The sequence below is a fragment of the Conger conger genome, chromosome 18 (assembly GCF_963514075.1).
Source record: "Conger conger chromosome 18, fConCon1.1, whole genome shotgun sequence".
NCBI lineage: Eukaryota > Metazoa > Chordata > Actinopteri > Anguilliformes > Congridae > Conger > Conger conger.
This window is the reverse complement of record NC_083777.1, coordinates 22,578,333-22,594,179: the sequence shown is the minus strand read 5'-3', so window position 1 is coordinate 22,594,179 and position 15,847 is coordinate 22,578,333. Positions and strand designations below refer to the sequence as shown.

The window sequence follows — 15,847 nt, the reverse complement described above, 5'->3', positions numbered from 1 at the left end:
TTCTGAGTATGCCTCCACTCCATTGGTTTTAGACCCTTTTTTCTCATCGCTTCTTTTTAATATGCTATCCTTTGACACACCTCCATCTACAACTGCCATAGCAGAACTTCCCATTAGCATTCTATAGATTCATATAAACTTCTTTACTAAAGAGGGTTTTCAGTTTTTTTGTTTGTTTTGGAAGTTTTAGTAAGATGTAGGACTGTATTTGCTCCCCACTGAAACCTATATGTTGTACATTACATAGGTTACCATGACATATGAATTCAATTACTCCCTGGCTCTCCTACTTGTAATCTATAAGAATCCATAGGCCATAGGTGCAAGTGAAAGCTGTAATTTAATCTGGGAAATCTATATCAATGGGAGGGCAGTCTTCCGAGTTCCTTGGTGCCCCCATTTTCTTCGATATCTGAATCTGACCTGGTGAACTGTGGTGTGGAAATGGGTCGCGGTCTGTCCTGAATGTGACTACTGTGGTCTTTCTTCTTACTCTTTAGTGGGCCCTTGTCCCAGGCCTCCGAAGCCTTAACCAGTTAAGGTGTGAGGTGGCAAATATGTGAGCATTCTTTACTAAGCATTCCAATGGTGATGTAACAGTCACTACTGGTGCCTGAAAGCAATGGAGTCACTGACATTCTGAAAAAACCTCTTCAGAGCCTTAATCCTACTCTAAGGCTCTAAGACGCTGTGTTTCCGGTGTGTGGATCCAGCAGTACCATGGCCGGTCGGTGGAGTGTGAACCCCAGAATTTGGGAGCCAGTGCTTGGTCTCTGGAGCGGCAGTTTTGGAAGCATCTGTGTGGGTGGAGAGCAGTGCATGATGGGAGGGACATGCAGAGTAAACCCTGTGTTTGAGGAGTTTGAGTGAGGAGGAGGAGGAAGAAAGTTTGTGAGGGTGCTAGATGAGATTCTAAGAGCTTTTAGGGAGGAGGAATGAAAGCTAGCGGAGAAACAGGAGAGAGCTGACAGAACCGGCAACTGAGGAAGAGGAGTAGCAAACTACTCGAGCGAGGAGGCAATATGGGGGTGCCCGACACTTAGAAGGGATTAACAGTGAGGGAGGTAAAGAAGGTTCCCCCCACGTAACCGAAATTCCATACCGCCTCGTGTTTGGCAACATCTCGTAAACGCTGCTTACAAGCCGATGCAGTCATATCCACAAGAAGCCCTTCCTTGTTGAAGAAGAGCAGATGAACAGGACTGTCTTTTTCAGTCCTGCCCTTCACATTGTTAAATTTTCAAAAAGCAGGGGGCGGAGAATTTTAACAAAGGCCATCGGAGGATGACGGCAGTCCAAATTTCCAGCGCGCGATTACCGTTACGTAAGCCCTTTTTAAGCCGCGACCTTCAGGGAGCAGACACGAGACGACATGATCTGTGCGAGGATGAGCGCGCCCGCGCCAGGGGACCTGAGGATACGAGCCTGTGGGTGACCGGCCAATGGCGGGGAAGCGGGGGAGGAGCCTGGGGCGGATAGGGGGCGGAGAAAACAACCCAAACGACAGCCGGCAAAGTGAAACGAGACCCCCCCCCCCCCCCACGGTCTCTTGATGGACATCACCCGAGGCACAGATGCACTCTGACCTCCTCTGGGCCCGTGTAATATGCTTAAGGGGTCGGAGATGGATGGGGGCAGGGTCGTGATTATCCCCACCTGCGATTTAATTAACTCGCTTCGATGTTGCCAGTACACTCTCTGAAATAAAGGTACAGCAGAGGTGCCCAAATGTACCCTGAAAGTACAGTAATGTTCTTTTTGGGTGCTAATGAGTACCTTTGCCAAGCAAAAAGGGTACAAATGAATGATGTATTACTGGCTAAGGGGACCTATATGGTATCTGCCCAGTGACAAGCATTTTTACCGTTTTAGGCGTTTTCGTACCTTCCCGAGACTGTGCCAACGTGAAAGGAACTTGTAGCATTTTTAAAAACGCGAGAGAAAGAATGTCAGTTTCTTCCTGTGTTTTTTTCCTCTCCTTTCTCTCTTTCTTGCCTCGCTCCCTCGCTCCCTCGTTCGTTGCGCAGTGGGTTTCTCTGGAGGGCTCCGGCAGCCTGCGCCTCTTTTGCATATTGAGGAGGCGGAGGGGGTGTAATCGTGGCCTGTTTGGGGAGCGGTTCACAGCGAGGAGCGTTCGTCCTCCCCCTGACAGTCTCCAGGAGCTCGGGTTGTAAAAACATCTACTCAAGCTCGTGGAGAGCGGCTCGTTACGTAAGCTGGCACCCCCCCCAGCCCCCCCCCCCCCCCCCCTTCTCCTGAGCTGAGCCGCACTCCCGAGGAGCTCATCTCCCCGTTGGCAGAAAGTTAGTGCTCAGAGTTTAGTGCTCAGAGTTTAGTGCTCAGATTTAGTGCTCAGAGTTTAGTGCTCAGAGTTTAGTGCTCAGAGTTTAGTGCTCAGAGTTTAGCTCTCAGAGTTTAGTGCTCAGAGTTTAGTGCTCAGAGTTTAGCTCTCAGAGTTAGTGCTCAGAGTTTAGTGCTCAGAGTTTAGCTCTCAGAGTTTAGCTCTCAGAGTTTAGCGCTCAGAGTTTAGCGCTACATGGTCCTCCTCAGGTGGCTGAAGGAGCTGGCGGCCTGGAGGGGGGGCCCTGTTGCTGAAGCAGGCCATAACATGCGTCTGACATCACAGGCCCTCCTTCCCTTTCAAGCTGTGTGAGTGTAGCCTGCAGGCACTCAGGACTCTGTCTCTGGCCTCTATCGTTTACGTCACCGTCCCTCCCTGTCTGCTCCACACCCCTTCCCAAACAGCCTGACGCACACGCACACACACACACACACACGCACACACACACACACACACACACACACACACACACACACACACACACACACACACACACACATACATGCCCTCATACTCCCCTCATACTCACATTTCTGTTTCAGTGTGACTTTTAGTTCAGTCCCGAGCAAGAGTGCCCATGGGAATCTTAACTGGAAGGGCTCCAACTGAAAATGAGAGAATTGGCGCAACTTTCGGCAATGTGAGGAACCTGTTGGGCTGCCCCCCTCCCTCCCCATTTGCCGGGGATAGAGGGGTGCTCACCCCCACAGACAGACAGCAGAAGGGTGGAGAGAGAGAGAGAGAGAGAGAGAGAGAGAGATTCAGATGTAAACAATGGGTGCAGAGCGACAGATGAGGTGGAAGTCAGTGGGAGATTACCCTGTTTATCTGCGCTTTAAGAGACTTACCCGTGGCTGAGAGAGAGGTCAGCGCGGCCTGGATTACTAAAAATACACCAATCCCAGGGCTTAGAGGGACTCAGGCACCGCTGCACTGCCGGAGCGACATGGCCATGCGCATGTGTGCCTGGGATCACACAGGCAGCACTTAATTAATGAGAGACGGGGAGCGTGGAGCCACTGAGGAGGCTGTGTGTCTGTCTGTGTGCGTGTGCGTGTTTCAGAGGCAGAGAGAGCGTGTTAGAATGCGTACTTGTGTGTCTGTGTGTGGAAACTGTGTGTGTGTGTGTGTGTGTGTGTGTGTGTGTGTGTGTTTGAGACAGAGAGAGCATGTGAGAATGCATATGTGTGTGTGTATGTGTATGTCTGTGTGTATGTGCATTTGTGCATGTGTGCGTGTGTGTCCGTGTGTGTGTGTTATGGCCTGTCTGCTTCAGCACCCTGGTTTGCTAGCCTTCTGAGGCAAATTTTGGGTCCACTGCCCTAAGAATGTGCCCTAATCCTCTGTAGAGTTCCCGGGACGTCAGTTCTGCTTTTAGCGTTCTCCTCTGGGAGAGTGTGGAGACCGTGGTAAGAACATACTCTTCTCTACGGCTCAATTCCACCAGGAAATGGACCCGGCGTGTCGTGGGAGTCATCTGTGGTCAGGTGCTGCCAGGACACGGTCACAAGTTCACCCCGATCGTGCTCGAAAGGCGGTCACCGAGGCTCTGCTGTCCTCCAGCCAATCAGAGGCTGTGCAGCGTTCCCACTGGATCAGAGGAAATGTAAATACCAGCCTAACGCAGAGGACTGGTCAGATGTTCACTTTGTGTCCGGCAATGCTCAGGAATAACAGTGGAATGAAGAGCGGGGGTTCTGGGAATGATCAGGGAGAGAGACTCGGGCACACCTGGGGTTTATGGCGCTAATGGCAGTTTCACATCAGTGCCTTCGCTCACTACTTGCGCTTGCATCATGCCCCTTAGTCCTGGGTGATATGGGGTTAACACAGGCAGTGCTGGGTTAGTCCTGGGTGATATGGGGTTAACACAGGCAGTGCTGGGTTAGTCCTGGGTGATATGGGGTTCACACAGGCAGTGCTGGGTTAGTCCTGGGTGATATGGGGTTCACACTGGCAGTGCTGGGTTAGTCCTGGGTGATATGGGGGTTCACACAGGCAGTGCTGGGTTAGTCCTGGGTGATATGGGGGTAGTCCTGGGTTAGTCTTGAGTGCTATGGGGTTCACACAGGCAGTGATGGGTTAGTCCTGGGTGATAGGGGAAGCACAGAATGGTGCTGGAATGCTAATGAGGTTTTGAAGACTAAGAAATCTGTGAGTATGGGTCATTATGCTGTGGAATCTGCAGACTTGTCTATACTCGCATACAGAGACACGGAGTCTTTACAAACAAACAAAACTCAGCCGCAAACACAGCCGCAAATACACACACACACCCGCAAACACACACACACACACACACACACACACACATAATGCAGACACACACACACAAACTCACCCGCACAGACAGACACATGCACACACACACACACACATAATGCAGACACACACACACAAACTCACCCGCACAGACACACACACACACACACACACACATAATGCAGACACACACACACAAACTCACCCGCACAGACACACACACACACACACACACACACAGTGATGTTACTCTCCTGTGTTTAAATTAGTTAGATGCAGCTCTACCTGTTCTGTACTACATACCTGTATGTAATTAGCAGTGTCGGAATGTGCTTCCCTAATAGCGCATACTGGGGGGGGGGGGGGGGGGGGTCATGTGTGTTTAGATCAGTGCTTCTTTATAGTCCAGATTACTTGCAGCATTATTCCTGGTTTTCCCAGTTTTATTCCCGTTTTCCTGTAGGGGTGTAGGTAGGTGATCATACGGTCGGCTGTCAACATCTGGATGGATATGGCTTTTACAGAGCAATTTCCTTAAAGGGCTAAAGGGCGTTACATACCATGCCTCTTGTGACAAGCCATGTCTTTCGCAAAAGGCTTTCTTTGATCATAGACGCAGCACAGCCCGCAGACAAAAGCAATGGTAGCTAATACCTCCTAAATAAATTTAAAGAACTGAAATAGGCTGTGTGGAAGTACCATGAACCCGGCCGTTTTCCTGGTGTGAGCGGTAAAGAAACACAGAACTCTTCTTCTCTGGAAGTTCAAACCTGAGCAACCAGCGTCAGCACTGATGGGGTTTTGAAATAGCTGTGACATCATTGATTTGTTTGTTCTATCTTCGCCCTGGAGGTTCGGAGAGAGACGCCTTTCCGCCCAGAACCTGCTCTAGCGAGCAAAAGTGCTGAGTGCAGCCTTCTCGTGTCTTATTCAACACCATGGAATATTCTAGGCGTAGGCCAGATGACCATTGTATTTGGCTTTTTATCTGGTGCGGTTTGAAAGATATCCATACGAGTGCGTGAAGGGGAGAGTGACATTTGCAAAGTCGCTGTCTGCAGCGAATTAGGGCTTCTTCCCTTCTTGCTCTCTCTCTCTCTCTCTCTCTCTCTCTCTCTCTCTCACGCTCTCTCTCTGTCTCTCTCTCAGAAAGTTTGGTTATGAGTGCGTGGGGGCTGAGGGGCGGGGCGGTCTTTTAAGCCGTGTTTTAGACTGGCAGAACCACTCTGAGCTCAGGTGGGAGGAGATGAGTGAGGTTAGGAGAGGTCTCCAGTCAACTTTACAAGACTGTAAAATACAGCATGTGAGAGAGACAGTGTGCAGCTCTGTCAGTCAGGGGAGGAATCGTGCCCTGGTTTACCCCCAGGGTAATTTCAGGGGGCAGAGGGGCTTCAACAGGAGATGTCTGATCAGAAGGACGATATTAACTGGATGGGAATCGCAGGGCCACGAGGAGCAGTATTGAACAGAATGAACTTCTTTCATCTGTGCAAACGCAAGCCATTAAAAATGTTCACTAATGCTTCAGTGAGACAGGGACCGCTGGACAGGCTGGTCGAAATGAACTCCACACACAGGCCACTGCTGAAGCAGATGATATTCATGCTTTCAGAACCTTATTAAGGTTTCAGAAGCTTGCTGGCTGTTTTAGCGGTGTGGAGTTTGGGGTTTGCTTTCTTTCCTGCAGGCTTGCAGCCTGCACACACTCTCACACACACTCTCACACACTCTCACACACTCTCACACACTCACACACTCACACACTCACACACTCACACACACACACACTCTCACATACTCTCACATACTCTCACATACTCTCACACACTCACACACACTCACACACACACACACACACACACACACACACAATCAACTTGCACACAAACAGCATGCACATACATACACACATGTGCACAGACAGCACAAAAATGCGCACAAACAGCACATACACACTCACTCACACACACACACAGAAACACACACACAGAGAAACACACACATACAAAGAAACACACACACACAGAAAAACACACACACACACACACACAGAAACACACACACACTCACACACAGAGAAACACACACTCGCACACACAGAAACACACACACACACACACACACACACACACACAGACAGAAGCACAAAGCCCTGCTTGTAGCTGTACTCTGTGTCCTCTCTCCCCTCATTAAGTAGCGCTCAGGATTAATTACCCAGAGTGCACAGGGGGGAGGGGGCCGCCTCATTCAGCAGTGAGCAGTAATGTCTCAGTGTGTGCCCTGTCCCCCGTGCCTCGTGGAGCAGACACTCCTGGGGAGAGCCATTAGATTAACTGTTCTGCTTAGAAGTACAGTGTCACTCAGACATTTCAGTGGCTCTAACTGATTTGGGATATTGGATGGCCAATGCTAATGCCTTTTGGTAATGAAGACATCTGGGATTGATTGCAAATGGCTGCCGAGCGTTACGCACTCTCACTCACTTTATTGTCTGGCTGTTTTGACCTTAGAGTTGTTCTTCATCTTTTGAAAGATTGCTGGTTATTGCGATGGACATGTTGGTAGATTATACATGTTACCGCAGACCCGTTTAATGTCACAAAAAAGCAGTTAGCATAAAAAGTTTAATAGTAACGTGTAAATAATGTCTGAGTAATTTATACTCTGTGTGTATAAACGCCATGAGCTCAATCAAAACCTCACAGCACACTTTGACTAATAGACTCTCTCAGTGCCATCTGTATGTTATGTTTTACATTGTTTATTAGCCTAACAGACACTGCTATCCAAAGGTACTTATGTAGCTTACACTTGTCATGCTCTCCTGTGTCACTGCTCTCAACCTGGCATCTACTCTGAATGATGTCATGTATCGCAGTGAAAAACTTGTATAAACTCTTAAGTGAACAATATACAATAAGCACTACGTGGCACAGTGCTGCTGTGGAAGCACATAAGGCAGGGCTGGCCAATCCTGTTCCTGGAGATCCTCTGTGCTGTACGTGCTCAATCCAGCCCTAACAAAGCGCACCTCAAAGCTAGAGATCTTGTTAAGCTGCTAATTGGCAGTATCCAGTGTGCCAAATTAGAGTTGAAATGAAAACCTACAGGATGGTACATCTCCAGGAGCTGGGTTGGGCTGCCCTGGTCTAAGGCCTCTGGCTGTAATCTCCTTCCACCAGAGACTCATGTGAGGTTGTATTTCTGTCATTTTGTGGTTGTGCTGTCTGGAAAAATGCATCACTGTACAGTGGGGTCCAATAGTCTGAGACTACCAGTGAAAATGCTTCTATTTTGCATTGTTTTCTAACTTAATACTAATTACAAATTATATTATCAGCATAACAATTTATGTTTAAAGTTGAATCTCGTACACAAATTTCTGAATTTCTTTGTTTTGGTATGCCCCCTCTTTTGCTTTAATGGCAGCGTGCGCTTGAGCTGGAATGGACTCTACAAACATGATGACCCATGTTATTCCAGCTTTGACAATGTTCCAAAGAGCATATTGTGATGTTACTGAATGCTTGGCTTTTGTCAGTCTTCAAGTGTCCCCATAAATATTCAGTGGGGTTGAGGTCAGGTGATTGTGGATTGTGCAGCACTCCTTGCCCTTCTTTGGTCTTCAAGTAGTTCTTGCAAAGCTTTGACGTAACTTTGAATTTTGAAGTTAGAAAATTTTCTAAATCCTGAAACTTTCTGTTCATTTTCATGATTACATGGGAAACCCCCCCCCCCCCACCCCCCCCAGATTTTCAATGTGGTCTCAGACTTTAGGACCCCACTGTATCTGAACATGTTCACCCGTTGCTGTGTGGTAAAATTTGGCGTGGTGCATTTGACACAGTTTGTGGGTGAGAGAATGTTCTGTAGAAATTCTACCTAGCCTGCTGTGTGTTCATAGGTGGTGATCAGTAGCGAACGGAATTACTGTTTCCTCACTCAGGGTTTTCCCTGGACCGCTGTGTTCAGCCGTAACACTTCACTTCAGCTGTGAGCGACTATTTGTTCTGTAATAAATTGCTTTGCAGTGCAGCCTACATCTTGTATTTGTTTTTCTTAATGTAGACCGAAAGACCTTCCATGGCGTGCAGCCTTCTCCCCCGAGTCTTTGTGTATTCTAGAGTCGGCGAAGACCTTTAACCTCTGGGCCGGTTTACCGCACTAGCGCAACGTTAAGCTACGTAGCTCCAAGTTGAACTGGAGTTAAACCGAGACCCGCTTGCGTCTGTAGGTCTTGTGGGTGTGGAGCGTGCATGGGAGTTGTTTATTTACCTTTGGCCTGTGAAGATGAGAGTGAGATTCTCCCTGGCTGTCACCTGCTGTTCCCGAATGTTTACTTCGATCTCCCGGGGTGCCCCCCCCCCGCCCTGGCTCTGAGTGAACTCGAGGACACGATGCACCATTCCTGCGTATCCCAGCATGCTTTGCTCTTTGAGGAACTGTAATTTGGCTCCAAGAAAAACCAGCCCCAAGGCACTGGGGGCCAGTGGGTTGATGTGTGCAGGGCTTAAAAGAGCCAGCTTACTTGAGTATGGTGTTTGAATAGTTTGAATAAGATCATTTTATGGCTTATGAGGATAATCAAGTTTTTTTTCTCCAAGAAGATCAATTTAGACCTGTGAAGAGATCTGCATTTAGTCACACTGAACTGGTCGGAAGAATGAATATCAGTAAATTATCAGTTATTTTATAGTTCCCAAGTTCCCCTTTGAATATTGATGAGCGAGCATAAAACTTGGATTTTCATGCAAATATTTGAAGTATATTTGCATTTACACTATTGGTGATCTCCTGGTCAATGTCTCACCTCTGATGAACTGTAAATGTCTCTCCCGAAGGAAGGAGAATAATATTTGGACGCCTGTTTTATCATTTAGGAACCAGCCCTTGAGTGCGCGTTTGGGTTGTCCAACTACGCTTCCTCCCCGAGAGCTTATCAACTTCCGCCTGCAGTTTTTAAATAGATTCCCAGTTCCTTGCTTGGTTTGATGTATGGTCAATGATGATTATAAGCGAATAATTTCCGAAGAACAGATGTGTTAGCCAGTACTGAAATGGGGAAGCGTTTTCAGGCAAACCGGTTATTTTAGCTTTTCAAGAAATAGTTTCACAAATACAGCAAACCCGTATGTGAATAAACACAACCTTATTGCCTGTGGCTACTCAACTCCAGGTCCTGAGGACCACAGTGCGTGTGAGTATTTGCTTCAACCGTGCACTACGCCACCTGATTTCACTGATTACTTACTATTACCGGCTTGGATCAGGAAGTAAGGCCGTTAGTGAAATCAGGCGGGGTAGCACGTGGCTGGCGCAAACTCCTGCAGACACTGCGGCCCCCAGGACCAGGGGTGGAGTAGCGTGGGGCTAAGGGCTCTGAGCAGTACGTCGGTACGGGAGGTAAGGGTTGTTTTTTCACAGGATGGCCTGTCTTTGCTGATGTGTGTGTGTGTGCTGTTGTCTGCATCCCAGAATGCCCATAAAAGCCTTGTTTGCAGACACTGCACGCGGGTGAGAGGACTATCCAACCCCACGGTTTTGTGGTGTGACCCCGTTTCTCCCTTAGGGACCTTTAGCACATGATTTTTTGCAGGCCCCAAAGGGCCGCATGTTGGACGATATTTAGTGGAGTAAATATTGCTGTTGTCATTGGCCGGAATCGCACACTGTGATTGATGGGCAGCTGGAAGAGCTGGCAACACGTGGCAACACACACACACGTTCACGTACAGGCACGAACAGGTGTGTGTACATTCTCACACACACACACACACACACACACTCACTCACACACACAGACACACACACACACACACACACACACTCTCTCTCATGTGGGGGGCATGTGTGTGTACGTGTGTTCAAGCACATGCGTGTGCTGGCCTACATGTGCTGAGGTTCTGTGGGAGTGGCAGCATTGGTGGCATGGTTAGGATTTTACCCAGCAGAGTGTCTGCGCTTGTGCAGCGACCCTTAACCTCACTGCCTGCCTGGACCCGTCCATGACAGTCTGTGTGCTCTGGCTGTGCCATGTGCGTTTTGTAGTGTCTGCCCAGCCCAAGCTGTGCTGAATGAATGTGTGTGTGTGTGTGTGTGTGTGTGTGCGTGTGCGCAGGTGACCAAGTGTGTATGTTTGTATTCGAGTGCATGGGCCTGCGCGTGAAACCGCATGTCACGTTCTGGGTCCCGCACAGTCACAATAGCGGAGTTGAGGAGCAGATCAGCCTCTGCTCCACGGTTGACTTTGTAGTGTCGGGCACTACCTTTCACAGTCGGGACGCCTGCAAGTGATCTTCAGGTCCAGAGTCCTCGCAGGAGCACGGGTGGACGATTATCGCCGAGAGCTGAAATCATACACAAACCTCCCTGCTTTCGTATAGCACAGCAGCCAGAGAGGAGAGCTCCGGTCCCGAGGCGAGACGTGTCAGAATGAATGCTGGAGGCGGCCTCCTCATTGCTGAGTTCTGCCCGGTGCTTTCTGCGGAACAGAGCGCCGTTCTCCGCGGAACGTGGGGTGTCAGGGAGCCTCTCTTCCGGAGGGTGATTGGCGTTTCCTCTGTACGCCCTGTTGGCTGTGAGCATGTTCCTCTGCGCGGATCTGAGACTCTAATGGGAGGGTTTTTTGTCATCCCTGCTCCCAAATCGTGTTCCTGTCGGGGGACGAGAGCGTGACAGAGGGATTAGAGAGGGGGGGGTGTTACCCCCACCCCCCACACCCGCCCCCAGTGCCTCAACATCTGTGCTGCAGTAGCCCCATCTTCTTATCAGGGTGCCCCTTTTCTATATGTGAGCAGTTATTCAATATCATAACTTAAGATTGTCTGAATGCTGTGGAGAATTGACATCAATCCCAAAAACCAGCATTTCAATGGCTCATTTTACTGTGCTATGGAAACTTGACCCCAGTCCCAGAAATCTAGATGACAATATGTGGTTCATTATTCCATGTGGGGGTCACTTTTCTATACTGGAGAAATTAAGGGGTTTTTCTATATGCAAAAGTGACTCTTGAGTCAGTTATCCGTGGGGTGAGATTTTGAGGCGTGCTTTCAGAAATGGATGCTGGACTAACTGCCGTGTGTCTTCATTACGATGGCTCTCAGACGCGAGGAGGAGAGCTCTCGGTGTGACACGGAAGGGCTGACTGCGTGTGGATCAGCTGCCTGCGTCAGGGTGAACGTGCGGCTGTCGTGATTATTTTGCGGAGCGGTGTGTGGTAATTAGGACTCTCTGTTCTCTGACCTGTCTGTGCCTGTGTGGGGGTCTGGGGACTGTCGCTGTGCTAATATAACACTTACGTCCAAAGCACAGGAACACACCTGAGGTTGTCGGGTTCACAACATACTGTACTACTGTTTGGGCTCATTAGATAATTCATGCCTGATTCCTCCCAATACATCAAGGCGCATGGATCCTTTTTGGTTAATTTAAGAAAAGCATTTAAAATCTTTTGTATTCCTTATGGCTGTACTGATTACTACGGTCTGGTTAGTCAACTGAGTTTACTCAGCAACAAATTTGAAATTGAAATCGATTGGCCTTTTCAATGTGGAATGTTAACAATATAGTGCTGCCATGGTTATCTGGAAGAAAGGAACTAACTCAAAATCATCAGCATTCAGGTCCTCAAATCTGCTTGGTTGTTTTTTCAAAGATGCAGAGATACCAACCTCGCAAGTTTGATGCAGAGGGAAAGGTGACTGTAAGATAACTGGTGGACTGTCTGCATCGTCATGTTTTAAGGGTAGCCTGACGAGTTTATTATCTGCAAGCCAAGCTTCCATTCATAGCTCCTGTTATAGTAGCCAGCTGAATGAAAAGGTGGTGGGCAAACTTCCAGTGATCTCTCCGTCTCAGCCAGACGGCTGCCACATAATGTTAAGCAAACAGGATTAGGTTTCCAGTGAATTCGTAATTCAATCGCAGGGGGTGAGAAGCCGTCTTGCATCTAGCGTTGGGTTCCAAAGAATACTTACTTTACTTATCACGACTTATTTCCTTAATTGTTGCATTTGTGTGTACATTGGGCACACTTGTAAAAGAGGGCACCTGCTCTCAATGTGTCTCTGAGTTTCAATAAAGGAAAGTGGAACATCTAGTTAACAGGTTTAAAGTTTGTTGACTAATCTACTAATTACTTCAACACATATAAAAACCAACCAAGTGTTAGTCTTAGGAAAAGAAGAGTCAGCTCTGTCTGCTCCCAGAGTTCTACTTGTTTTCACATGAGTACAGCGTCTCAGACTGCTGCTGTGGCCTGATTTTACACCTCTACAGTTCCTTGGGTCAAAGGTCAGAGGTCAGCTGAGGACCTCTCTGTACTTCTTGCTTTTTATCTCTCTCTATCTTTTCCTCCCTCCCTCCCTCTCTTTCTCTCTCTCTCGCTCTCTCGCTCTCACCTCCTTTCTCTCCCATCTTTCCATAATTCATTCTGGGACAGTAATGTATTTGGAGGAGCCCTCGCATGCGTCTCTGTCAGTTTCCGTCAGCGGACGGGTCCCCTCCTCCTCCTCCCCGCTCCCGCTCCTCTCCTCGTCAGAATGGCGCTCATGAATGTATGCATCGGACGCCCGGAGGACGCGTGTCTGTGCGCGTTTGTCTTTGTGCCTCTGTATAAATTCAGAGATAAGAAGCCGTCCCCTCTCAGAGCGGTAGCATCACGTTTGCTTTACCCAGAATCCTCAGCCCCGCTGTCTCCCGTGTTTGTCCAGTTCTTGTGTAAAGGGCAGCTGGGGTTATTTTGCGGAGAGGGCAGCCCAGGGGAAATGAATTGCTCCTCCAGCACTGTGAGGTGAATCACTGAATCTCTTGAAACGGTAAAACGTTTCACCTCCATAAGTTTTACGTTCATACACCCATTTTCTCCCAGACTTTAATTATATTTCAGTCACTAATTTAACCTATGTGTTGCATCATAATAACAGCGTTGACGGTTGATTTTTAAAGAGCTTTCGGCTATTTAGTACATCATCCTTGTACCCTTCTAAACTGAATATGGATGTACATTCTTCACGCAGCTCAGAAACCTTGCTGTGGAAATCGTCATGCTCCCTCCCTCTCTGGATGTGCTGTAACTGAGTGACACTGAAACACGCTCTGTACATGCCTACAGTTTGGCTAAGATGTGTGTTGTCTCACAAAAGCACGCACACAAACTGCGGGTGTGTGAATTTGATTGTGCTGAATGAGTCTCCCTGGTCTGTGTTTAATTAGATGACCTTACGTATGTGTTCAGAAGACGTTCCTTACTCGGGGTGACACAGCTGATGTTAAATATTACCCATCGAAACATCCATATGTCCGCTGCACCTACGGCCATCTGGCCACTAAATCTGGTTCCTCCAATCACAGCACAACCCTGCTGCCTTCAGCAGTTTGTTTAAGTCATTTCCCTACATGCTGTTGAACCTGACCTGGTCTAAGGGGCTGATTATTCAGTACAGGAAGTGTCAATATCAGAGCTACTGAACGGTGTCTGTGATGAGCCTAAACTGAGCACAGAAAGTGATGTCAGACATACTGGACAGTGTCTAATAAACCTGACTGAGCACAGGAAGTGATGTGAGAGGTATTGGACCGTGTCTGTGATGAGCCTGACTGGGCACAGGAAGTGATGTCAGACATACTGGACAGCGTCTAATAAACCTGACTGAGCACAGGAAGTGATGTCAGAGGTATTGGACAGTGTCTGTGATGAGCTGACTGCTGGCTCGTACAGAGTGCTGCTCTCTATAAATGAGCGGAGCTGCACTGTCTGCACTACTGAAGACTTCCGTTCCACTTCATTGTGAATGCAGAGAGGACAAACAAGGCTCTTGTGTTTTCAGAGCAGTGGTTGGCGTTTTCCCATGGTGGAATTTGTGTGTGTGTGTGTGTGTGTGTATCCTTCCACATTCTCTCTCTCATTTTCCCCCCCTCTCTGTTTCTCACATCACCATGTTCAGGAAGGCTGTCCCACGCCTAGTCCCACTCGCCGAGCCCTCAGGAGCTGAATGGGCTCATATCTGCCTGGCATATGGCATCCCCCCTCAAACCCCCATCCCTGTCACACTGCCGATCCACAATACCTCATTAATTACTGAGAGGAGAGCTGGTCTCTCCACAAGTCTGTATCGTGTGTTGGGGGAGAGCTGGTCTCTCCACAAATCTGTATAGTGTGCTGGGGGAGAGCAGGTTTCTCCAGAGGTGTGTATGGTGTTCTGGGTAGGACCTGGTTTCTCCATATGCATGTCTGGCCTGTTGGAAAGGAACTGGTTTCTCCTGGTGTCTGGATGGTGTCTCTCCAGCTCACAGTGGGCGCTTTGGGCTGTGCTGGAGCTCCTCTCTCAGGCCTGTCACTGCTAACTGGGGCCCTCTCTGCAGACTGCGTATGCTGTCTGCCGGGGTCTACTAAACTATGGCGTTCCCTTTTGTAAATTTAGATGATGTGACACAGGGACTATGAAGTCATGTTCTAAAGAGATGATGTAACACAGGGACTATGAAGTCATGTTCTAAAGAGATGATGTAGCACAGGGATTATGAAGTCATGTTCTAAAGAGATGATGTAACACAGGGACTATGAAGTCATGTTCTAAAGAGATGATGTAACACAGGGACTATGAAGTCATGTTCTAAAGAGATGATGTAACACAGGGACTATGAAGTCATGTTCTAAAGAGATGATGTAACACAGGGACTATGAAGTCATGTCCTAAAGAGGTGTAACACTTGGACTGTGAATCGGTTGTCTCGTCGTCAGGTCTGAACTATTTTCCTCACTTTGTTTTTCCTCAGATCATCAGAAACTGGAACGAGAGGCTCGGATTTGTCGTTTGCTCAAACACCCCAACATCGGTGAGTTTGGATACCCTTGATGGACTTTGTACCAGTATAACCCTAAGGCATGGAAAAGCAATTTTTTTTAAAGTTGAATGACAGTCTAATGCCTTAATATCATTTACCTCATTAAGAAGACAGAATTAGCTGTCAGTTAATGCTGGTTTACCATGGAAATGTAACACTAATTTTGCATACTGTACTTGGCCCCAGAAGATGTCAAGCTTGCAGTTGGCCTCCACTGTAACAGTATTACTGCTATATTTAGGTGTGTGTGGTTTCTGTGTGTAGTACGGAGAGGGAAGAGGGAAAGAGTCCAGGTATCAGGCAGCTGATGCAGGGTGGATTTGCATGGTGTGGCTCAGAGTGCGTTTAGCATGACATGCAAGTGGCAGACCTTGACCGCATGCAAACTCAGGGAAA

At 48.2% G+C, this 15,847-nt stretch overlaps 1 protein-coding gene across 18 annotated transcripts in view; it reads left to right on the top strand.

Annotated features, from left to right (window-relative positions):
- Window positions 1-15,847, top strand: part of camk2g2 (calcium/calmodulin-dependent protein kinase (CaM kinase) II gamma 2) — an 83,925-nt gene that overhangs the window by 21,092 nt on the left and 46,986 nt on the right. For all 18 annotated transcript variants that reach the window (XM_061227662.1, XM_061227654.1, XM_061227658.1 and 15 more), the window contains exon 3: window positions 15,383-15,442. In XM_061227662.1, the coding sequence (XP_061083646.1) occupies window positions 15,383-15,442 (60 nt within the window). The remainder of the gene's footprint in view (window positions 1-15,382; window positions 15,443-15,847) is intronic.